The sequence below is a fragment of the Gallinula chloropus genome, assembly GCF_964237585.1.
Source record: "Gallinula chloropus genome assembly, chromosome: 5".
In the NCBI taxonomy this organism is placed as follows: Eukaryota; Metazoa; Chordata; class Aves; order Gruiformes; family Rallidae; genus Gallinula; species Gallinula chloropus.
Genome location: NC_140090.1, coordinates 30181348 through 30206885, shown reverse-complemented (window position 1 = coordinate 30206885; position 25538 = coordinate 30181348). Strand labels below are relative to the sequence as shown.

Below are 25538 nucleotides of genomic sequence, written 5' to 3'. Positions count from 1 at the left end.
CTGCTTCTGTCATCACATATAAATTCATGGTATGACTACTTTCTGCGGTCCTTCGGAGGATTTTGACTGGGTTTTCTATCCCTTCAGGTAGGTCTTCATTAGCAGGCAATATTATTAGCTGTGGAGGCGGCCTGATTTTTAACAGGTATAACCAAACTTCCATGCTTGTTTAATCACAGAATCATAGAATTGTCTTGGTTGGAAGGGACCCTGACCCTTTAGATCATCAAGTCCAAATGACGACAGGGTGCAACACACCTCACTCAGTGGACAGCTCAGAGGAGAAGGGCAGGAAAACAATTATCAGAGACGAATGTATCATGAAGAAAGCTCAATTTGCCTCAACATCAAGGACACTGAAGGGTAACCTTAGTTTTAGAGAAGACTCCTGCCCCTCTCAATCATCAGGTTTTCCCCACACAATTAACAAAGAGTAATGTCTTCCTGATCTAGCCAACCCAGCACAGGAGTTGTGAATACATGGCTCAGCCCAACATAAAGAGTGGACAACTGATAAAACATTTAAACTTCAAAAAGTACAATGGGCTTGAGATAATTTAATCCCCATGTCCATCATGACTAAGGATTCCCATGTCAAGGTGGTGAGACAGGTAATGAGAACCATGTTTGTATTGTGATTCAACTACATACTGTGACTGCTAAATTATGCTTGTGTTGTGATGTCAGTACATTGGTATATCACTCTACTAAATCCCACATAACACCAAATATACCAAATAAGTAAATTTGATATCCAATTCCTCCTCACATAGAATATCTGAAGGAGCCTGGTCTGAGACTATTAGACTTTCACACAGAGAAATAGGAAAAAACAGAAGTGCTGTAGACTCACAACTTCCCTACTGAAGCAGCTGCCACCTTCCACCAAGTTTATCCCTTAGGAAGCAGTTAATTAATTTAAGCGATATTTCCTTATCATAAAGCAGCATTCACAACTCTAATTACTAACTTCATATCAGGGTCTCATTTATGAAAGCATTATAAAAATGTACATCAAATTGCTGTCACATTTCCTGAATGGTTAGCCATATGTCAGCCACACAGCTGTATTATATCTGGCACACCTTCTGGTAACTCTTGCCACAAACAGCACTCTCATTTATGTAGTACTTTGAATGTCTTATTTATTACTTATGAAACCTGTGTGACCAGAGCTATGATGCCAAGACTGGGCACTCTCCCTTTTTTTTGGAAGATCAAAAAGGGTGAGGGGAGCAAAACACGACTGGCAATAGATTGTGTGGTATTAGAAAAAAAAGTTTCTCTTCAAGAACACAAGCAGGATTGACTAAAGAACCCCTGGTTTATGGCCAGACATGGATCTCCAAAAAATACAAAACTAAAAAAAGGAGAAGTTACAAAGTGTTTCAACACCATCCTTTATCTTGCTATAAACTCAAAAGAAATGTAGCTGGTAGAATCCCATACAGCTTCCACACACCACCTACACATTGCTGAAGACACAAACTAAAAGCAGCCTCGCTGGCGTCAGCTGCCATTATCGTGAAAGTCCTGAACTTAAATTTATTTTTCCTACCATCTCACCAGCTGATAACGAAGGGGTATCAATATACCCCCCTCAGGGTGGCTGCCACTGAAAACTTCAACAAGAGCAAAATAACATTCTGCTGAAGTTACAGTGTCATGCTGGCTGTCCCCTCAGCCACCTCATCCAAAAGAGAAACACCACAAACAAGGGTGATGTGAAAGCCAAGAGCATTTATTACAAGAGAAACAAGAGTCACCAGGAGCTAGAATCAAGTTTCCATGAGGAGAAAGCACCTCAGAGTAGTGGATCTAATGGAGTGGGACATTTCTTCCAGCAGTCAACAGCCATTCAAAATAAACTGTCCCCTAAGAACCCTAAGAAAAACAATTAGAACCCTTACTACTAAAAAGCTAACCAGCAGTGCTGGTTAGCCAAGTAAATTAATAACATAAAGCAAACCAAAGATTTGGAGGAAAAGAACCAAACTTGTATTATCATATATATTTTTTTTTTTGTCCTTCTGGAGGAGGATATTATATTCCATGAAAAATTACACAGCTTCCCAAGACAGCCAATGATTCACCTTTGAGTAGATCAGATACGAATCTGCCTGGAAAGGAAGCCAGCATTCTGCATCTATCTGCTCTCTTCTTCACATTTCAGCAGCTTAAACCAACTCAGGCAGAAATGGAGCTTCCACTGGCATTTCCAATAACTTAAAAATCATAACACTTGGAGGTGATTCTTCACTTGAGCCCAGACTGAACAGATTCCACTGCTTCTGCAGGATGGAAAGCCAGATCTCTACGCCCCCGTGGCCTGTCCAGGCTGCTACAGATCCAGATGCCAAGAGACTGATTAAACATCGGAATTGGAAAATTTAGGTTCCATGCCCCTTGACGGACTCGGGTAACTACACAGATCCATATAATTTCTCCTCCAAATCCTCTTCCCTGTGGAATCCAATTCTGGATGTGATTCCTAAACAAGTGTGCTTTTCTACTTTTCAACTGATGGACTTGGTGGAATTTGGAAGATCACTTGCTTCCGTAGGGTTGATGTTATCTTTGGCATCTGCTTCCGTCCATTTAATACTCTTTCTCCCACGTCCTTGTTCACTTCTGTCAGGATAGTCAGGATATCCTTGCGTCTTGAACAAAAAAAAAAGAAGAAAAGTTGCTCTGAAATCCTTGCAGGTAGGCCAAGAAGCTGATCTAAGTTTGCTCTGATGAAGGGGTATCTCAGGGGAGGTTAGTATCTTCCCCTCACCCTCCTTGTCACTGAAATCGCACACTCCATTGTGTAACCACAGAATTCAGTGATTGGGGGAATAAAAAGAACCTCTGTGTAGCATCGCATTTCCAGCAAAAGTGGTCCCCTATTTTGGTTACTGCCAGAAGAGCACACTAAGATGGAACAGAACCAAACCTATGTGCTCTCCAAGCCCTCCTTTGGACAGCATGAGAAAGTGATATCTGAAGAGAAATTAAGTTTTCTAAATCAAGTTTATGATGGGGATGGGAGGTAGGCAACAATGAAAATTTTGACTAAAGGATACTGGTGATTTTTGGTCTGTTTAATAACTCAATAAATTCACCTCTCATCAGGTGTCACTAGAAGAAACATAGTTTATCAGTCAAAAAAATGTTTAAACACATTCAAACAAGTGTGGTTCCAGCACTGCAACCCTGGTTCTGCCACAGGCAAACAAGGGGAAGTCACTTGTACTGTGGTTCACCTGTAGGATTACAATTCCCAATTCCAGAGTAATTGCTGTTCTGCGCTGTTCTGCACTGTCCTGCAGGTGACAAGCAGTATATAACACAAATGCACAACACTCCTGTTTCAGCTGAAGTATGTATGTCTGCAACACCACACATACATTGATCAAAGACAGTACTTACTGTGGGCAAAGCGACTTCATCTTTTTACAGAGGCATTGAATGTAAACACTGCCAGTCTTTACACAGCGGTAGCTCTCATAGTCTTCCACTGTAGCTATGCCAACCAGAATATCAGCCTGGTCAGGAATGGAAATCACAGGGGTAGCATCTGTCTCAAGGTGGTCAGAAAAGTCTGCTTTTACTGTGACAGCTGGATGACCTACAGTGCCTTGGCAAGCTTGGATGAAAAACAACTTGGGTTTGCCAGCAAGAGAAGGACAATTAGATCCATGGAAGCAGGAGACTAACTCCTTAATATCTACCAAATCATGATCAACGCCTTTTATTTTGTCTTTCTCACCATGAGAAAAAATGAAGCAAACAAAACAGTCCATGTTACTATGATCTTGTTTGCTGTATTCTTTAAGTTTTGCATACATTTGCTTTGCTTCTAGATCCATGTGCTCAACTACCTCAAATTGAAGCCACTTAAAGACGCTTTCCACAGCCTCTGTTAAAACACAAAATCAGAAGGCACTTGTTAAATAGTGACAAGGAAGATGCTGAAACATCAGTGTCTGTGTGGTAGAAGAGGTATTAGCAGAAGTGTTCAGATCCACCCAATTAACTCACCTGGCTGACAGCCTGCCAAATCTAGAGAAACCCAAATTATTTTTTAAAGCGTAACTGGGGTAAGCATCACAGTAACTAAAACAAAAATATGTTTCAGACTATCTGATTAATCAATCAGATAATTAGTGAAGCTTACTGGGTCAAAGCAAGCTTTAACTGTGAATTGCATAGTAACCTCATATGCTTAAGAACAACATTTAGCAAGTTAAAGAAGAGGTACCTCTTCAGAAAATTAGACTCTGCCACTCTCAAATGAAGTAGGTCCCTCTTGCTGTGAGAATGATTAATGCAGCAAGGAGGAAGGCAGGGTAACCCACTAACAAATGCTGTCCAGGCTTCTCAGCAAACATTGACTTAAATTGTTGTGTGGGCAGTGAGAAAGTACCTGGGAAGCAAGCAGCCTGTGCACAGGCTGGATGGAGTTACAGTATCAGTGATGTGTGCTTTCATGGAACAGATTTTAATTCAGGTAAACTCTTGTTTAGCTTAAAAGTAAGCCTTGCAGGATGACAGGTTTTAAGGAAAACTATAAAGCAATAGCATTTATTTGAGCATGAAATAGACTATTACATGACAACTAAGAATTAAAAACAATCAAAAAGTGAGAGGTGGAACAGTATTTGCTATTTGGTACCTATGACCAACTAAGACAAAGCTTTTTACCGAGAACAGAAAGTGGTTCCTTCTTTAGGCTAAACTGTTGGAAGTGGCATATTTCCAATTTCTACAGTGACTGTCATTTCAGTTACTAGGCAGGCAAAGGAACTCAGTGGACTTGATTATTCTTCACAGGAAAGATTATTACAATTTTCAGAGAATTATCAGAGGAAAAACCAAACCAGTAACTGGCTTTAAAAAGTACTTACCTTTGTCTTTCATTGTTCCTTCTCTGGCTTCATCCGAATTTTTAAATTTGTAATTGTTAAGAATCACACAGTAACCATGGGGGATATTTTTCATCTTATATGACTCAACAAGCTGTAGAAACAAAGAAAGCAAATAAGAAAGCAGTTCCAAGCAGCCAAAAGAGAAACATGCCATGCACAGATTATTGGTCCTTCCTGTCCAAGTGCAAAAAAATGATGAGGACCAAGATACAAGAAAGGAAAAGCCTAAGAATACAAGCTAGCTACAGGCTAGAGGGGGATGGTGGGGAGGAGGTAGAGGTGGGAAATCGGCTTTGTTTCCCTGAATTCTCTCTCTCTCTGTGGTTAAAATATGATGTTGGCATGGGAGAAAGTGAGTATCAGAAACACAAATTTACATGTGCAGAGGAGAAGTTCATTCCCTCTGAAAGTCTTTGTATGTTTCTAGTGAGGCAGCAGATTGTGTTGTTCCCTTCCTATCTGTCCAGGAGCATCCTGGACAGGACTTTAATGTCATAGTCTCCATTATTGTTAAGACTGGTTTTCATCACACAACAGCTACTCCTTCATTTCTCATCCAAAAAGGTTGCTGACAGACAGGCAGTCACAAAGGAACAAGGCTTGGTTTTAAAAGTAGGAATTGTTTGAAGGACCTACATATAAAGCCAGAACCCCTCCCTTACAGCTCTTTCACCTGCTTCATCTTAAGAATTTATGCTCCCCTCTCCCAGGAGTTCAGTAAGTATCAATAAGTAAATGCTATCTTGAAGTATTTCTTACCAGACATGTTGCCCCCCCCTCTGCTCTTTGTCCTGCTGGATGCAGAGACACTTGACAGTGGGGTTTCTTCTTAGAATCACTTTCTAAAGGGAGAAGATAAACAGAGCATTTTAGGACTAAAAAGGTAAATCTTCCACTGTGCATTTCTCAACACTCAACAGCCCCCCTGCCCCTGGCAGTGCAAGGAGTGAGGTGAAGGGTGATTTCCACATCACTGAGGCACCATCATTTTGTAAAGCTGGGCAAAGCACAGGGTTCCAGTTTTACAGACTACTAGTTAGTGAAACTGTACAGAGCTGTGCTTGCTTCCTTCTCTGCTCCTTTACTTGTAGGAAGACCCAGATAATAAAAGGCTGAACGTGAGCAGTCACTTCAGGCAAGCCATTCACTAGCATCTCTGCTACAGGATACATAAAAGAGAAGACTGATTTTGTGCAGGGGCACACCACAGATAGCTCCTTTATTTCTGAAGCCACTGTCTGTTCCCCAGAGAACTCTGCTGTTTAGGCAGACACACCAAGGATGCATAATACCAGCATAATGGAAGATCTCCCCAAAGCAACAAAACACTACTTTGAATACAACTGCCTGAAATAAATGGAGAAACCATCAAAGCCATGACTACACCCAAGGAACTAAATCACAGTCCCCCTTTTACAGGTTACACAGGTGAGTTTAAATGGAATTTAATTGTTAGGGTAATGAGATCTGTTAGACATGCCCTTTTTCTGCTTACTAAGGGGAACAAAACAGTAACAGTAACACTAAAAATCCATTCCCCTGACACAGGGCTTGCTTACACTAGCCAATCCTGGCAATTTTCTTCTGCTCTTTGAGAGACACAAGAACATGTCAGCAGCACAAAGACATGCTGGGAAACTAGTTGGTACCTCTGCAGGGAACTGTATGGGCTGTACAGATGTGTCAAAGGAAACACACATCCTGAGTCATCCATAAGGAGGTTCTTGGTAAAAATGTCATAGGCATCAGTTGTTGGTTGACACATCCTGCTTCCCAATGAGTGAAGCCCAGCTGTGGTGTCACAAGTCACCATCTCAGCTGCAACAGCCCAAGTACACTGAAGTCCTTGAATATACTGAAGTCACATCTGGTACAGAAAGCTAATGGTTACACTTTAGGCAAGTAACTGGTCTCCAGGGACTTTTGACTAAGAGCAAACAGCCTTAGTCAACAGAAATGAATGCTGAAAATATCTCAATACAAGTTTCCTCCAGGCAACTGTCACCTCCAGTCTCTTTCAGTGACTGAACAGCTATCCTGGTCCAAAACTAGCACTGCACTGTTTCCTGAAGAAAATAAATGCATTTAAAGCAAAGAGGGGGGAGAAGTAGATCACTCACAAGGCATAAAACATACTTCAGGGAGAGATACAAGAAGGTACAATGGAGTAATGAAAACTCCAGAAACAACAGGTTCCAAGAACCACTCTACATATCCTAGGACACTGTAAGGTCTCTCTCTTACTTCTAGACTTCAAAGCTGCTGAGGATGAAGCCACAAAAAAATTACACAAAACCACAGCTCAACTCTTAAAAAGCAGATTAAATAATTTACCTTTTTGTTTTTCTTCATAGGTATCAATTTTTTTCTTTACATCAGCTCTAATTCCCTTTAATACATATTTCAGCATTACCAAGTCATCTTCTTTAATTATCCCACTTCTTTCCATTTCCTGTAAGATCTTCAACATTGACTGGTAAAACAAAACCATATAAGCCAAATTCATACAGTGTCCTTCAGTAATTGCAATATCAGGCACTTCTAGACAGAGCAGGAAACAACATCCTCAAGCCTAGAGACTGAACAACTAAAGACCAAATTTCTTTTCTCTTCAAACCTCATTAAAACAAGCATCAGGATGCAGTGCAACTGAAAACACACATCACTAAGGTTAAGATGTATCATTAGAAATTACCTATGGCTAGCTTATCCTGCTTCAGCAGTGAACAGCACAGCATTCAGATGGAGTGCTGTTAAGTCATTTAGCTGTGACGCTTTACAGTTTCTATTACCGAAAATGTATCCAAGGCTAATTTTGTTTTTTAAAACTCGACAGTCGACCAAGTTGGAGGCACATCTGTATTTCATGTAGGTGCCACAATACAAATAGGACTTCTTAATAATACCAAGCATTTTCATAACACTATTCATTATTTACAAGTATTAAACTAGCTCATCAAATCTCTTCATACTTTTGTGGGGGAGTTAACAGATTGCTCTTCCCCCAAATTACACTAAAGAAGAAAATGTACCAAATGACACAAAAACCTGTGGTTCAACTCACATTAGAACTTGATTTCCTGTCTCCAAAACACTGGTTTTCCTTCAGTAAACATCACTCTTCCTAGATACAGCGTATATACAGAAGTCTTATAAATGCCAAGCAATGACAAAAGGAAGAGTATGATGGATTTTTCAAGAAGAAAAGATTAGGGAGACAGGCGATGGAGGGAAAAAAAAAAGAGCAGAGAAGAGATACAATGAGAAAAAAGGGTCCATTCTTTCACAAAGCAGCTATCAACTAACATCAGAAATCTTCTGACACTAGATTTTAGTGGGAGGAGACTGTTTGCTCTTCCCTCCCTTCTTAAAAAAGTTAGCAGACTCTGAACTAGCCTTGCCAGAAACTTATCGAGATCACTTTGCATACAGCATTATCCTGGAGCTTGGTCTTTGGTATTTGTTTTTGGAGCAGGAATTTCACGCTTTTGACATCTTCTGCAGTCAAGTCTTCTGAAATTACATATAACAGTTGCCTGGCAACAGAGAATAGAGAAAGACCGATTAAGAAAGTCATGAGAAATAAACACCACAATTACACATTTGAACTGCAAATTTAAGAGTCACAATTGGCAGGTAGTCATGCTGTAGTAAATACAGTTATGCTAGGATATTCATAGGACAACAGTACAGACAGATATAAGACAGTACACACCACAACTGTTGTACACTTTGCATGCAAAGGTCTACCACTTCTATGTTTACCTGTAGGCAGACACCCGTGCCCTGCCTTGGACCTGAAGCTCTCTCTCCATCTCCTCTCGGCTGGAGCCCAGCCGGGCTTCCAGGAGGTCAATCCGACCGATTCGGTACAGCAGCTCCTTCAGGAAGAACAGGTTCCCTGCCTCGATCATGCCTTTCTCCTGCAGCACTTGGAAGAAGCCCTTGGGGTCCTGGATGGCTTCCAGCTTCCTCCAGGGGATGTACTCCAGGCCGAGGAACTTCAGAGCTTCCAGTTCATCTGTGACCAAAGCCTCAGAAATGTCAAAAAGGAGTTTGTGGAAGTCGGTATTCATTTCACATCAGGATCTGGATCTGAACATAATTAGAAGTTGATTTAATTTTTCAGTAACAGCAGTCCAACAACATGGTTATAAAAAGTATCACATAATGTAGAATAGCCCAGAATAAATATATGCAATCAAAAGCACTTCAGTAGAGGCAAACTGTCTTGCTATGGTAGCTCTTTAGGGTCTCTCAACAAGGAATATAAAAACTCCACGCTAAATGAAATTGACCGAGAAAGTCACAGATCCTTCTTGCTTCCTCTGGTGTGTCTAGACAGCAGGAAGTACCAATGTACAGGATGTAGAATCCTGGCAGGCTGCTGCTGCTTTGCTGGGGATTGGTTGGGTTTTTTTTTTTTCTTTTTTTCCTTTTGAAGTTTGATCCCATATGGGGGCAAGAGCCATTTGCTAGTCTGAAATACACACTATGTAGTAAATGAGACTGCCAGGTTTTACACCATGACAAAGATAAAGGTTTTACATCATACCAGAGATGAGAGTTCACATGAGAACTCACCTAAGCTATCTAGCTTCTTTATACACTGCTTCTGCCCCTGGTCAGCATAGCCAAAGCACCTCTTCCTGGTTATCTGTATCACATAAAACTCACTTCCCAGCGCAATCAGTTTGTAATATTCAAATCAAATACAGATCATGCCAAACATTTTAAAAAGGCCAGCAGAATTCTTGTTAAACCAGTTGTGTTTCACTGAGCATCAAATACTACCTTCCTTCCTCCATCAGCTTTAGAAATCTTAAACTTGGCTTATTCAACTTTTCATCACAAGAGGAAGTTAGAGAATACCAAGTGAGAGCCCTCCAACTATAGCACCCTGACACTTGCCTCTCTGGTAAAGGAGCCATTTGCCACTTTATTCTCTCTGTCATAGATCTAAGACACCGAGGAATCTCTGAAGATAAACTCTGTAGAAATGCATTCAGTAGAGGTTTCCTGTCCCACTGAACTCACTGGGAGTCAGAAAAGTTGGCAACAGCGAATCAGAACTTCCTACTCCAACACTACTGGAATACTGAGTAATCCATTTTAATGTTACTACTCTGCAAATATTTCAATATCAGGGCTAATAATTCCAAGGTACCCCAGATGACTGAATCTGTACTAACGTAAATACTTAAAAAAAAAAATAATATGCAGACAATTGTACTCCCCTTTCCTGCAAGAACCACTCTGAAGCAAAGCAGTATTTTGCGCCATACCCTTGGTCAGCATTCTGTTAGTTAGCAAGAGTGAACATGCAACTAAACCTTAAACCTTTGTCTATCAGAAAACCCTGATGGAACAGGAAAAAGTGTGTTGTGATACAGCACGTGCGATTCACACTCTTCCCCCCAATACTGTTTTCTTTAACGCCATTCAAACTAAACTTTGAACTTTTAAGACAAGAATCCACGCCATTCAGAACACACCACCACAAAACCAATAGTATCTGAAAGAATCATATGTGCTGAACCTCACAATTCAATGATCTCAGATCTGTGTATTTTTATACCCACACAGGAAAAAACAATGCTTTCTTAGTAGCTAGTTATGAAGTTATCTTCTTTGTCGTATAAATCATGCCTTTTGATTAAGATACAAGGCAAGTGCTTAGACACTTCTTGTAAAGGAAATACTCATTTTTATTTGTTCAAGGCTGTAAAGGTTTCAAATCCACAAAACTGGAACACGTGCCACCTACATACTATCTTTAAGCCTGTCTGTAAATACAGGGAACACACAAACCCAATGTTTAACTGCTTCTTTTTCTCCCACTTTACTAAGTTAAAAATCACAACTGATAGAACAGACAAACTGCAATTATAATATTTTTTTTTTTTTTACATCAGGAGGTAGAACAGGCTGGAGGTCTGCTGGAAGAACTCTGAAAGAAGAGACAGTTTCCTCTCTAGTGCCAGGAAAAGTACTGCCTTTTGTACTATGATCCATATTGTCACATGATTTACAGAAAGTACTTTATAACAAAGTATGTTGCAGCAGTCCCTACTCCACCTATTGTGGTTCCAGTTTCAGGAAATAACTGTTAACAATCCTTGTAAGAAAATCTGGTAAACAAGCCCCAAAAGTAATGAGGTTTTGCTTTTAAGGTGACACACTAAGCGGGATAGCCAGGACTTCTGAGCATACAGCACAGTCCAGTGTATTTGCTCCCATACACACAACCTAATCAAAAGTCAGTGAGGGAAAGGCGGCTCAAATATATTTTCCCATTTTAAAAAAATATCATCCCCACTGTTCTGTGTCACTAGATCTTCCACAATTAACCTCCTTTCCCTGAAGTCCCTCTCCAACTTGCCCTAGCCTATTTTTAACATGCACCTGTGTGGAAGATTGTTTCCTAAATTACAAAAGATACTGCACTGAATACAGTAACAGTGAATACAGGGAACTGAAAGGCCAAATATTCCTTTGGAATTACTTATGTAATACACTTCCCCATTTACAAGACAATTTAAGCAAATTAACTTTTGATATATCCACCCTCTCTGAAGCATAGAGGTCTGCCTTAAATGGTCAGATTCCCAGTATGGTCTGCTGGTCACGAGTGTCTTCCTTGCAGTGGGAAATGCAATCAGCAATGATCAGCAATCGGTACAGCTATGAGAATCTGAAGCTTGTAAAGTCAGCATTATGAAGACAGACAGGAGAGCTGAAATTTGTTAAGATTTCACAATGAAAACCATAATTCGTTGATTCAAGCTATCTACCTTTATAAACAAAAAATATATACATTATATAAGCAAAATTATAACTTACTCTTTGACTGAGGCATATAAATTCCTTCCAGAAGGCTCACACTAGTAACAATTCAAATGACTTATTTCTCTGGCACAAGTTGTCCTTTTTTCCAAAAACTGGAAGCAGCACAGGACACCACAAGCATTATCTGATCTTCAGGTCCAAAATGGTTCTGCCTCCATGCCCTTCCATGCCTCAGCGTCTCTCTGCCTGCACCAGCTCCTCTGTCTCTAAACTGGATCAAGACTCAGCTGCAGTTTGAAAGCGGAAGCAAGCTGTTGTCAGCGCTGTGTGAAAAGTGCGTGCCAACGAGACCAAGCCCAAGTTGACTCTTTCCAAAGAGAGGCTTCTCCCGTCATGCGTCAGTTTCACAGACCAGCCCTCCTGGCACTGTTCTTCCTCTTTATCTTCCTCTCTTGCCCTTCCCCAAAGTGTTCCTGTCCTTTTGTTAACTTAAAGCTCTCTGATTTCCCTTAGCTCCCTCAGACTCTGTTTCTGTCCCTCCTGCTTCCTCTGGAACTGACTCAGTGACCTAATCTATACTTACACAGCAGCCTGCCAAAAATTCACCTTTCCCAGGAAGGCTTGTCCTGAGCAAGTGAAAATGCTGTGGCTACTCAGCAGCTGAAGTGACTGTGGCCTCTACTAGCACAAGGCAGGATAAGAATCTCCTGCAACTTGTCAATGTTACAAATCCCACTTGAACATCATGATCTTCCCAAGATACCACCTTCCTCAACAGAAATACTTTTTACACTACTTCCACAAGCCACAACCCTTACTTAATTCTGTTGATGGAGAGCATGCATATGTGAGTATGCTTCTGTAAGCCAACAGTAAGCTTCAACAGAATCCAACCACATTTTGCCTGAGGCTGATTTCTTCCTGGTCCAGCTCTGTATCACTAGAGTTACACTAAGGGTGTATAGTGTAGACAGCAAGGTGCAATTAACACTGAAGTTGTATAAAACCCACCCACTTTCCCCCAAGACTTTCAAACTCTTATCTTACAGTACACTGCAAAAGATCAGGCAGAAACATCCAACAATCTTGCTGAATGGCAGCTGCAGTTACAGTGCTCAGCCTACCCCAGCTCTGGGCTCATACTGATAAGAGCACCACTGCACACACCCAAATATTACAATGTTACATATTCTACTAACAGACAACATGTTTTCTAGCTGTGGCACAAATATGACTTCAAGTGTGGCAGCCTACTAACTCGGAAGACTCAAAATGCAGTAGGTCACATAGCTATCAATTTACCATGATAAAAAGTGACCATTATGTTTTGGCAAACTACCACACATGCTCTGTATGATGCAAAACTCCTAAAAATCCTAGATAGTGCAAGCTAAAAATTGTGTCCAACGTTTTCAAATCTTCATCCAACTTCCAGCAATCACATATATATATAACCACCAGTGTTGTACTGAAACTCAGTTTCACTTCAGCTTAAACTCTGAGGCAGCTAAAACCTCAGTGACTCATGCAGCCCAAAGTGCAGGGGCCAGTAGAAACAAGGGTAAGTCTTGCCCCAGTACACAGTTTTTATCCCACCAAACTTTAAAAAAGAAATATGAATTTAATGTAGGAACAGGAAGGACGCAAACATACATAATAAATGCTCATAACAAATTACATTATTCAAGTTAACTCACAAAGCATTGTTAAAAAGCCTTTTACATCCTTTTAGATCTTAAAACAAGAAACAATAATCAGAAAATTTAATGCTTAAAGTTAATTGATTTGATAAACCCATAGATACCTGGCTGAATGCTGTATTTCAGAGCATACAAACCTTCTAGCCTAACTTTTCTTCCCAGAAGTGACAGGGAAATAACAGTTCACAAGGTTTCAGAGGGAACAGTCTGCAGCATTTTGGCTTTACACAATTTTGGAAAGATCTCACTGTACATGAAGTTTCTATTAGTATTTATTCAGTGTGCCTTGTGGAACAAATTACTGATTTTAATTGTTATCTGGTTCTCCTTTAAGCTAAACTAATTTAAATCAGTGATGGAAGAAATCCTTTTCCACTGAAGCTTTCTCCTTTTCATTCCCACCTTTCTCTTTCTCTACGTAACATACCTGGTGGATTTAGAGGAGGGATTTAAAACTGTTAGCCTGCAAAATCAACTATGATGAGCCCACACTAGACCATTAACAGTCTTAGTTTAGATATGGAAGGCTACATGCAACTCTCAATGCTGCCAGAAAATCAGATGTATTTTAAAAGCTTCAATGTTGCTGTGAAGGAGGAGGGTCTCTAGGTATCGGAAATATACATTTTTTTCTTAAGGTATATGCTGGTTGGGGCATCTGCTTCTTTGTCCCCAAGCGGTCAACGCGTCTGCTCACGTCATCATTCACTTCTGTAAGAATGGACAAAATATCTTCACCCCTATATAGAGAAGAACAAAAATAAGAAAGACTTATTAATTAGCTGATGGCATGCTATTTAACACCTCCCACCCAGATCATCTAGAAGATAAACATTTAAAACACAATAAAGAAAACACATCCTTTTTCTCCAAATTTCTCTTTTGTTTCCATTTGAGTAATATTAGAATTGAAAGACCTTTTCTTACTCTGCCTTGCTTGATTCAGTACAGAAAAATAATGGAGTATTTTTACCTAAAATCCACTCAAGAAACAGATGGCTCTGCCTTAAAGAATATAGATGGGAGGTTTTGAGTTTTTTTTTAACAATAAACTTCACGTTCTCCAGATTATCTCTATGGTACTAGCAGTGTTAATGTAACATCAGAGGCAAGCAAGCATATTGTCAGTTTAATATAGTCTACCTCAGAACATGGGATAGTGTTCCTATGTGAATTTGCCTTTGGAGAAAAATAAGGGGGGAGAAGGAGAGTTCCATTTTTTATGGAAGAACTAAAAGAAGTATTTACCTTGGTACCAACTGCTGTAACTTGTTGCACAGGGCCTGAATATACCAAGCACCCTGTTGAATGTGACGGAAAGATGCATATCCATCAATTGTGGCCATGCCTAGGAGGAAATCAGCCTCTTCAGGAATACTTTCAGAAGGTGAAATGGTCTCTTGCATGGAAGACAAGCCAGGAATTCGGGCATCAGCTTCAACATAGACAGGACACTGTATCTCTTTACCCTGGCATGCTTGGATAAAGAAGAGTTTGGGTTTTTCAGCCAGCTGTGGACATTGTTTGGCAGTGAAGTGGGACATGATTGTGCGGATTGATACAAGTTCTTCATCCTTCCCATAGACTGCTCCTGACTCTCCATGAGATAGAATACAACATACAAAGCAGTCCCTGTCTTTGTGTTCTTGCTTATGCTGCCAAGTTCTCATGAGCTCTCTGATTTCATGAGATGTCAGGTCTGTGTGAATCTGCACATCCAGACCAAGCCATTTGAATACTCGCTCCAGTTCTCCTGTAATTAGAAAACAAATTAAAGAAAAAACACTAGCAGTAGAAAACTGTTTTGTGAAGTCACTATGCAAGCTAATCTGAACTGGGAAAGACCTTACACCCTGACACTTTGCAGATTCATTCTTATACTGGTATCAACTACAGGTTAACTGGAATAAAAAAAAGAAGATAGCATCAGTTCAAAGACAGAGTTCTTGGATTTTTCTAGACAAATTTCAGAAAATACAGTGACATTTTACAATGTATAACACCACATTAAGTGATGCTTGAAAGTACAATGAATTCTCCACTCCTCATGTTTCTGATTAGATCTTTGGAAACCTTCCTCACAGCTTTATTTCCAAGTTGCAGTTTTTACTATTAAGAGTTTCATACATAAAAGATAATTAAAAATGAACAGAAGAAAGTAAGTATGCTCAGAGTTGCTTGATTATGGAATTTTGCATTATATTATGTAGAATGATGGTTTAGTTTACTTTTAGTTTTTTAATATAGTTATACATGAAGGCTAAGTGAAAAGGGATTCTTAAAATGATTCATGAATGATCCAACTGCACCAGAAACTTAGTGAGTACTCATCCATTAATCCCTCCTCTCCTTGAATACACATGATATCATTTAAGACATATCAAACATTTTAAGTCATTAACTAAGTAAAATATAGACAACAAAATACTGAGCTATACTAGACAATCAATGCACATGGGGAAACAGACAGACTACACCTCTAATAATCTTACTTCAGTAACTTACCAGCATCTTTGAAAGAACCCTTCCTCTCCTGAAGAGACCTACCAAAGTGAACATTATTAATAACAAGACAAAATCCTCTGTGTGGTCCATCCATTTTGTAGCTTGTCATCTTCTGTAGAAAGGAGAGGAGAAGCTTACAAGCTCAATGAATTTATTGAACTTACTCATATTTCCTTAACAGGTTTCAAAATTGGCATTAAAAAAAAAGAAATTAAAAAAAAAATAATCAGAGGCACCTAAGGCTGTGGGTTACTTTTGAAAAGTGGAACTCAGTGGTGCCTCCTTGTGTGAAAAGATGGGTGAAGCCTCATGCACACTCCTGTCACTATACTATCAGAGGAAAGGTTTAGCAGCCAGGTTGGTCATGCATATGCAAAAGGGAGGATTCAGCAGCCAAATTGTACAATCTGAATTGGTGACAGGGAGAAGTCCCCAGCAGTTTCCAATGTCACAACAGTATTTTAAACAGATGGCAAAAGATTCACAGTGAAACTACAGGATGTTAGACATCTGAGTTGTCGGTTTTCTTTTTTAAAGTAGTGATGAATACCTGGAGCAGGGGATTCATACCGGTCTACTGGAAAGAGATTCAAGCAGAACAGAGATCCCTGAAGTACATAAACCTGCCACACTACCAGTTTTGGTCAGACTTAAAAATTATCCACCATTCTTAAGAAAAAACAATTTAAAAAGTAAAAAAACCCCAAAACTTCAAGTGCCATCTCATCAAGTCCAACCCAAGTTGAAATGAAAAAGTCCCACTACTCCAGTTCCTTTCTGCTCTCTACAGAGACCCACAAACACCTGCTCTTGTGCATTTTAGTAAAATAAGATGAAAGCATCACTCCAAGTTCTTTCAACAGCAGCAACAAGTACTGAACATTATGTGATAAGAAGATATGTTATAGCACAGAACTTACAGAAATTAAATAAGCTATAAACAAGTGCAGCAGCTTGCTCCGTGCTCATCAGAAGGAAAAAGCCAGCGGGCCAATTTCATGGTTACACTACTGTACAAGGTTAAAAAGTGCACATTAAGGCTTCTAAGAATGGATCTCACAGAAGAGATCTTTTCTCTTGTATCAAGAGCTCTGATTTATTGAGGGTCATTGTTATATGCCTGCAATACCTCGCTAAAAATTCTTGCCTTCTTTTATCCTTCTCACAAGGTCTCTGCATGCTACCCCATATCACTTCTAATTTCAAGATGCCCTGAAGCTTTTTCTAAGTCAATTCCAGGAAGAACAAACTGTGAAGCTACGTCTGTCTCAGTGTCTCACACATTCTGCTGCCATCTCTAAAAGGCACAATTTAAGAAAATGCCAAACGTTTTGCTCGTATCATGAAGATAAACCAATGCACTGCTGGGTGGATAACATCAAAGGTATTATGACTGTTTTGCCTCCACCACACCTTTCAATATTGGTATGTTTCCAGCCTGAAAGGTTAAAATATTCTCTGAAACTTTCCAGTTGATCAGGCAATTCAAAAATCTTCACAAGACACACAGATGTCTCACAAGTCCTTGCATGATAAATGCCATTACAGGTATGAAGACCTCACACACCCAGGTATTCTAAAAGAAGAATTTAAGAGATTGTCTCAAACCTTGTATTCGTTTTCCACATTGCTGCATTCTCCAGGCAGATCCAGGATCATTTCAGAGAAGCCTTGCGAATGATTAACTGCTTTGTTGTCTACAAAAAAACCCCAAAACCCAGAACAGATATTTATGAAGAGAAATCTAGTGTTGGTAGATGTAGTACAATGGAGTTTAGCTACAATACAGCACTTTTCGTATTTGAAGAATTGTTTCACTGAAAGGAAGAATTCCTCCATAACAGACAGCATCGTCATCATGTTCAAAGGTTGCATTCTGAACATGTCCCCTGTTATTTCTTATGACAAAAGCAAGGTTTCTATTTGTATTTATATTGTGGAACAAAGGTGTTCATAGTACAAGGATAGATCCTACCCGAGACACTGAAACGAATTTTTCATTTCAAAACCAGCTTAGATGTAAACCTTATTATATAAGAAGGAGCTGCAATGTTACTACTGAAACTCCCATTATAGTTTTGGGTTATTTTGTTTCTGAATCACTGATGGTAACTCTCAGACTGACTTTCAATGCAAGGCTGCATTGACAGAGGTTGAACATGGAAAAAAGCTGACAGATGCTGTACTGCCATACTTCACAGCTAGTCAATTCAACATGGAGTCAAAGATGGGTACAAACTACCCACTCATATTTGTACAGAATCTTAGAGATCTGATCTAAAATGTAACTTTGTTTATTGCTGTTTTATTTACTATTTGTGAATACCTTAAAATGCTTACCTCTTTTTGCATTAATCATACACTATTTAATACATTCAAAACATCCATCTCTACACACAACACTCCCAGACTCTTCAACATCATGATCTATACAGCAGAAGCAGACAGATGCAAAATCCCACACCCAAAAAATTAACATCCCAGTTTTAGAAGCAGTCATAATGTCCCATTCTCTTGTCCTCACAGGAACATTTAAACAGAAGCCTTGCTTTTTGTTTTCAGGACAGAAATAATCTTTTTACCTCTAATCAGACCAGGCCTTATTTCACTCCCCAGGAAACTCATTAGTTTCTAGTAAACGAGTGACAAAGTACAGATTTTTTTTTTCTTGCCTCTTATATATAAGAACATAATTCCTTTAAATCTATTTGTGCAGAAAGCTAAAGAGCCCTCCAAGAAGACAGCAAGGTGTGTTCTGTTAAACAAAATGCTACACATTTCCAAGTGAAAGTAAAGAAATGCAACATTAAACACAAAGGTAATAAAACCCAAACATATTTTCATAAACTCTTACCATTGATATTAGAACTGACAGATTTGATTGAGGTCTCCTATTTTTTGAGAGGAATATCATGTTAATAATCATTATTATATATAATAAAGGTTTCATAGTGATTTTAGCAGAACTGACTTAATACAAAGCTCTAAGAGGCGAGTAGGAAAAGCACTGAGCAGAAAACATTTAATAATAAAATTACAAAATACTTCCTCACTTACAGGAAATCTCACTGGAAACAACTCTGTTTTCTCTTAAAGATAAAGAGAAACAGCAAAGAATTTTCTTTCACTTCCAAATGATCCTCTCACTATAGAGGTAGGCAGTCGCTATAAACAAAATAAAGCTCCCAACATAGTCCCATATCAATTCTCTTGGAAAGTCAATTATTTGAGTACAAATACTTATAACTAGTGATGCTAGTTCTGCCTAAGAGAGATCTTCTAACAGTAAGTGTCAAAGGGTTATTGTAAAGCATGGAAAAAGTGTATAACCATTTCACAGTGTATAATCATTTTACAGAAAAATCAAACGTTATAATGGAAACAGTCTCTTAGTATTTTTTTTAATTCTTTTACATTTTTGTTTTCCTAATAAAACGACATCAATTTTCTAACTGTGCCATGAATTAAGGCTTCCCCAAACCCTCCACACATATAGAGCAAAACCAGCCCAAAACAGCAGTAAAGCAAACCCTTCTCACACTAAATAGCTCACTTTCCTGAGCTCCTGCCTACCAGAACTTCATTTCCAGGAAGTATCCTTAGAAAGATCACTGTTTTGCCTCATTCAGAACTGGGTTAAACCTCTTCCTATCCCTTCCCCCAAAAAAAAGAGAACAGTTATAGCCCTAATACGTTCTCCAATCTGATTCATCGTACAGCTGCAGAAGGAGTTTAACTAATCAAGGACTGGTACACTGAGAAAATAGGACCACTTCCTTTAGCAACAGCAGTTCGAACTGATCTTCAAAGTATGGTGTTAGCCTTTAGAGATGTTTAGTGTTCATCAGCCAAAACTAAAAATCAGCACCAACTGGCTGACTCATTCTCTAGAAGGCACCTGTCTAGATTTTGTTCTGTCATCCCTCTCCCTAACATTAATTTTTTTACCCAGTTGTACATGGCCAACAGTAGTGATTTTGACTTTCACTATTTGATATTATATGCAGCTGTATTTCTTCCATGCTGAACATACATGTTCCCTTTCTGAACTGAGTATGAACATTTAGCAGAAAATCTCACAGCTAGAACAGTTTCAAAATAAAGGCAAGAAAAAAAACCCTAATCCCTCAAATCACTAAAATCCAAATTGGCAGGATGTACTTCAGTGTACCTGTGGGGAAGTGAATACTTGGATGCATCCAGTGTGAGACAGTGAAGATTCCTTGATTGGCAGACCATTCTGCTCCTGAGGCAGAGACACTAAGAGCAGAAAGAGACAATATGAGACAAGCCAAGTGCTTTTTAGTAAAACCAGTATGAATCTACACATTAGACAAATGCAGATCTGTATTTACTGAAAGTTGTATTAGAATAGAAAGCAACTTTGAAAAACATTCAGAAAGCAAGGGGGAATGGAACTCACAAAAGGCTATGCACCACTGCACCTACTGGGGAAACATAGCTTCACACTTCCCAGAATTTGTTTCTCAATACTTAAATAAATGGAAACAGAACTGTTTCCCCACTGTGCTTCTAGTTGCTCCGTAGGACAGTAGATGAAGGAAAATTACAAACTACAGTGTGACCCCTAATAACGTGAATCACGTATTTAATAATAAAGCCTACCACTTATCACACACACACAGTTTGCTCACCAGTTTATTACCAGGCAACTGCCTTGTTGTAGTGTATGTTCATAAATCTCAAAGTGCCTTTTACCGGATCATTGTCATCATCTCAGCATTATTCATGGGGAAATGGAGAAGTGCAACATAACTACAGATAGATTTTCAGGTTTTCAGCCTGTTCTGTATGTGGTGGACTGCTTTGTGCAACCTCTGATACTCCAGCATGTCCCTACAAGAATTCAGCTAGGACGTAGTGCAAGCTAGGGACTGTCATACCAAGTACGTGCCTGAAGATGAGTGATCCCACTCTAGCTTCTGTTCCAACAATGCACATGTAGGAACTCAAGGTCTGGTTGCCCAGACCCTTCTAGTGCTTCCTGCATTTTAGTAAACCTACTCCCTGACAAAATTTCTCACCTTTTGCCCTTTTGTAGCACTTTACTGTTTCCAGGAGATCAGGTGAAACATTCATACAGACTTCCTCCAGCATCTGTACATTGTTTTCATTTAAATGGCCCTGTTTTTCCAATAATATCATCAAGTCCAGAGCAGACTGACATCCAAAATGAGAAAATAAAATATAGTTATTGTTCCTTAGAACTCACAATCCGCCTCAGCCCTGTCTGCCTCAAACAATCATGTTATTATCAGCTTTGCTTCCAAAAAGCAAACAAAAAGGTCCCAACAAGTAAATTCTGTATCACTGTGGCAGGTAGAAATGTTGCTCTATGGAAAACTACCAGTTCTGTTATTATTTGGTATGGTCTTGTTTAGACAGATTTACTGAAAACATAGTAATGACTCTTGGCTTGGAGAAGGGTTTATTGCTGTGAAACAGTACCAGCGACATACAAACATGAATCTCCTTTGCACAGGGCTCAAGCAGAGTGAAGATTTGATCTGTTACCCTTCTATGAACTAAGGCAAGATTGTGGACTGTCAGTGACCGATTGTGGCACAAAGCACCAAACTCCACACTTCCCTGACAACAGCTTCCTCTGCGCTGCCCCTATAAATACTGACTAGTCTAGTTGCAGATTATGCCCTATCTACTAAATACTTCTTGGGCTTTTCCTCCTGTTTCTCCCCTCCTCTTTTTTCCCTTCCCATCACGTACATATTTGGCACTCTCCTCACATACAAGAGTTATCCGTCGCTTTGGAAGAAAGTCTTGCAGGAGGAATATGATACTCGTCAACATCTCACCAGTAATGTTCTCTGACAATTCATACAGCATCTGCCTGTAACAAAGATATAGTGAGACAAAAGTAGAACAGAAGACAGTGTAGAAACTAAAAAGCAATCTGAGAATAAAAAATTGAAAGGGAAGCATTATGGCACAGATGACAGTAATGAAGAGAATCCCACTGTAAGCTTACCTATATGGAGACACTCTTCCCTTCTCATGCAGACATTCTTGCACTTTCTCTTTATCGTAACCAAGTTTCCTGAGCAAGGAGTGACATTTAATTCTATATAAGAGTTCAGCTACAAGGAAAGTATCTTCCTCATTCAGATATTCTTCAGCCATAAGAAGCTGAAAGATGTCCACTGCTGACTTCACACTTTCTAGTTTTTTGAATGTGAGCAAGTCAGTACAGAGGAATTTCAAAGCTTCTACATCTTCAGCCACTAGATTTTCATCAATAAATAGAAGCTGCTGACGGAACTTCAAGCTGATGTTGTCTTCCATGTTGATGGAGCCAACAGTCTCTCTCTGCCTGAAAACAAGAGAGCAGATGCTAGTAACACTTGAATCTTCAATACAACAATCCTCATAATAAGATTTCATCCATCAGCTGTTTGGAAGCCCTGTAATTTACTTCCTTCTCCAAAGACAAGACTACAACAAAGACCTGATTTGACAGAGCTCTGAATAACCCAGTCCAAATTTGAAGTTATCCTTGCTATGAGACCCTCAAGAGGTCCTGAAGTTCTATTTCTTTCAAACATCTTCCACACTCAGATCTTTGCTTCTCTCAGTTGTTTTTATGTAGGAAGAGTGGCTGAAGTAATTTATTACAACTCTCAGGGGAGAGAGGACAGTGGGTCACATACTTTCCTTGATCTACAGTCTGAGGGCTCATTCTTCTTTGGCTATAGCAGAAAGGTCTTTCTTTGTTACAAGCCTGACCCTCAAGCTGAAGCTGTGGGATATCCATCCACTCCCAGTCATATCGGGCTACCAGCCTGTGTTTCATATTTGGCATAAGAAAACCCTAAAGTGTCCCCTATTAGTAAATGTCAACTAAAACATACTAGCACTCACTCTAAATAGGGTCCGCACAAGCGACTCAGTCTTACTTAAGTTTAGAAGACATTGATCATCCTTCCACTACACCAACCTCTTCCATGTAGCCTAGTTCCTTTCTGCTTCTGGAAGGTTCTAAAGAAGCTAAGACACTAAAAACAGTGTCTTCAGCTCAAATGAGTGGGCAAGTAGCTCTTTAATCTTCTGTTCAAACTTACTTTCCTATAGGTCAATAACTGTTCTTCATGTTCCTTCTCTCCCTATATGAAATTCTGTGTTGTGACACACTCTCCACTTAAGCTATCAAAAATGTTCAGATCCCAGCCAGTTACCTGCACACAGAAATTATATCACTTCACAGTACAACACTTTAAATTAATTTAGGATTTAAAGTAGCTTTTAGCCATCTAGATGCTTCAATCAACTAGATTTAGCAAAATTACATAGGTTAAACTAATTCCTGCCTAACAAACCTGTATAATCCAAGTTAAAATTGAATTATGACAATTCAGAATTTAGAACGGATGACTTCAACTAAGTAAGTTACAGAATAATCACTTGAAGAGAACAGGGGCAATTTGTGTCTACACCAGGTGTACACAGTCAGCAATCAGCAAATCAAACTGAAGTAAAATCCAGCACAAGTACTTTCACGTAGTTTTCAAGTCTGAGTTACTGCCATTCCTGGAAACCTTTTTACACTGCAAAGATTTCCTGGTTGAGTTTGGAATATCCTCGGGACCTCTCCACACATTCTGCATTTACCAGCTGCCTGTAACCTATCTTCTCCACCCCTGTACTCAGGGGCAGGCTGGCTGCGCTAGACCTCTTCCCCAGCACTACAATATCGGCTCGCTGCCTTCTCGTCTACTGCTCAGCTTCCTGCTGCAGTGATTTTAGAACCCTCTACCACTTCACGTGTTTTACAGGCCATTTATAAAATACCATGGTAAAAAACAGAAGTCCTAAAGCAAAGAAAGAAATCGAGCAAACAAGCCCTATTCCAGTAAAACACCCAGCACGAGAAATGACCGCAGCCCCACAAGCAAGGGGAGCACTCAGCTACAGCCCAGCGGACAGTCTAGAGGCAGATACACGATACTGGAAGGAAGATGATGTCTTCCTTCGTTTGCTCTCCACTGCAGTCCCCTTTTCTTACCTCTTACACGAACTCCAAACCTCTCCCCTCTACCAGCAGCTACTCTATAAGAAGCATCGAACGCGCCCCAAGATATCCCCACCCACTCATTAGCCCGAGGTACGTGCCTATATCCAGTCCGGCTTCCGGAAGGGCGCAGCCTTGCGTTCCGCGGAAGCCGGAAACGGCCGCACTAACAGCCCGAGGCCGTGCCCAGAGAAGACGGTATTGTCCGTAGCGGGAGTGAATGTGTGCCCAAGTCCATCTGGGGAGGGGGTTGACGGCACGTCCGCGGAGCGCGACAACCTCTCCCGGGGGGCGGGGTCCCACGAAGCGCGGTGGTATCCCGCGGCATCGTCCCAGGGCCAGGAAGCGGCCACGCGGGACCGGGCATCCTCTCCGGCCGAGGCAGGACTGGGACCCTCCCAGCATTCGGCCTCAGGGCTTGGGAACCTCCTAGTCGCCCGCCTGGCCGAGGCATTTAGGGAAGAAGCAACCGCCACCGCTCCCGGGACGACACAAAAGAAGTGACCAGGGACTGTTTGCTGCCGAGCCATTTTAAAGCAGGCCCCATCGCAAAAAAAGCCCCGAACGTTTCTGGCAGATTTCTGCCCCCCCCCCCCCCCCCCCCCCCCAACTGGCAAGAAGCTTCAGTTGTGTTTGTGGGAAAAGGCTCCAACGCCGTTTTTATGCAGGTCTATCCCCTCCATACCCCTACTCCAGTTGAGGGGGGGAGTAAGTGAAAGGTAGGCAGGCCCTGCCCAGTGCAGGCTCAGAACCTCTGGTGATACTTTGATCCTCCCTTTGCCCTCTGGTCAATGGAACCAGAATAGTACCTGTCTCCTTGCTCATCCCCAAGAGCTGCTGTCCAACACATAAACAATGGCCGAGTTAGCTGTTGAAACGAAAATGTTGCTGTCCTTTACTCAGTTCATTTTTATAGAGCTGTAGAATTTCACAGCCAAATTTAATAAGCCATAGGTGCCTACAAGATGAGTTGACTAAGAATGTCAAGAATTATTCTGTGGTCTAGAGGGAGACAGGAACAATCAGTCTGCCCGCATGCATAATTTTTCTTCTGAAAATCAGCTTGAAATCCAGCATTTATGATTTACTACTACTACTAAAATATTAACAAGCACCAATTTCACTAAATCATGATGCTATTTTAGTAATGGCACAGGTTCAAATCACATTTCTTACAGTGTTTCTATAAAACACTGACAATCCATTCTCAGAGTAATGCAAATTTGAAAATATGGCATGTACAGAAAGGCACAACCAACAAAAACATAATTCCTAAGAGATTTGCAGTGTCTTATTGATTTTAACACCAAAACTGAAAAAAGGACATTTTCCAAAACATCCCCAGAAAAGCTGTAAAATAATTCATACAGGAGGTTCCATTTAAATGGCACATAGACAAATACACTGCAATCATCCACACGTGGCAGCTTCTCAGCAATGTCAATCACCCTGTGTGTCAGAAATGCAAAACTCTGGGTATCAGGAAAGAATTACCTGAAACTGATAAAAAGTTTCTCTGATTGGGGTGCCTGTTAACAGGAGTAAACTGTTAATTCTTATGCAGAGTTGAATGGGGAGGTAAGATGT

At 40.2% G+C, this 25538-nt stretch overlaps 2 protein-coding genes across 2 annotated transcripts; both read right to left on the bottom strand.

Annotated features, from left to right (window-relative positions):
* Positions 1-1777: 1777 nt before the first annotated feature.
* On the bottom strand, positions 1778-11905 carry LOC311192277 (caspase-8-like). The gene is made up of 8 exons (XM_084264720.1): positions 11757-11905; positions 8679-9008; positions 8344-8449; positions 7248-7386; positions 5673-5755; positions 4893-5004; positions 3415-3904; positions 1778-2660 (listed from the first exon to the last, which is right to left on the bottom strand). The coding sequence occupies exons 2-8, from the start codon at positions 8987-8989 to the stop codon at positions 2510-2512; spliced, it is 1392 nt and encodes a 463-aa protein (XP_084120846.1). The 5' UTR covers positions 8990-9008; positions 11757-11905; the 3' UTR covers positions 1778-2509.
* Positions 11906-13303: 1398 nt separating this feature from the next.
* On the bottom strand, positions 13304-22228 carry CASP10 (caspase 10; the record flags this gene model as incomplete). The annotated part of the gene is made up of 9 exons (XM_084265625.1): positions 13304-14142; positions 14651-15155; positions 15908-16019; positions 17516-17604; positions 18762-18798; positions 20079-20167; positions 20953-21088; positions 21677-21776; positions 21915-22228. 9 exons carry the CDS (start codon positions 22226-22228, stop codon positions 13980-13982), a joined length of 1545 nt encoding a protein of 514 aa, XP_084121751.1. The 3' UTR covers positions 13304-13979.
* Positions 22229-25538: the final 3310 nt, after the last annotated feature.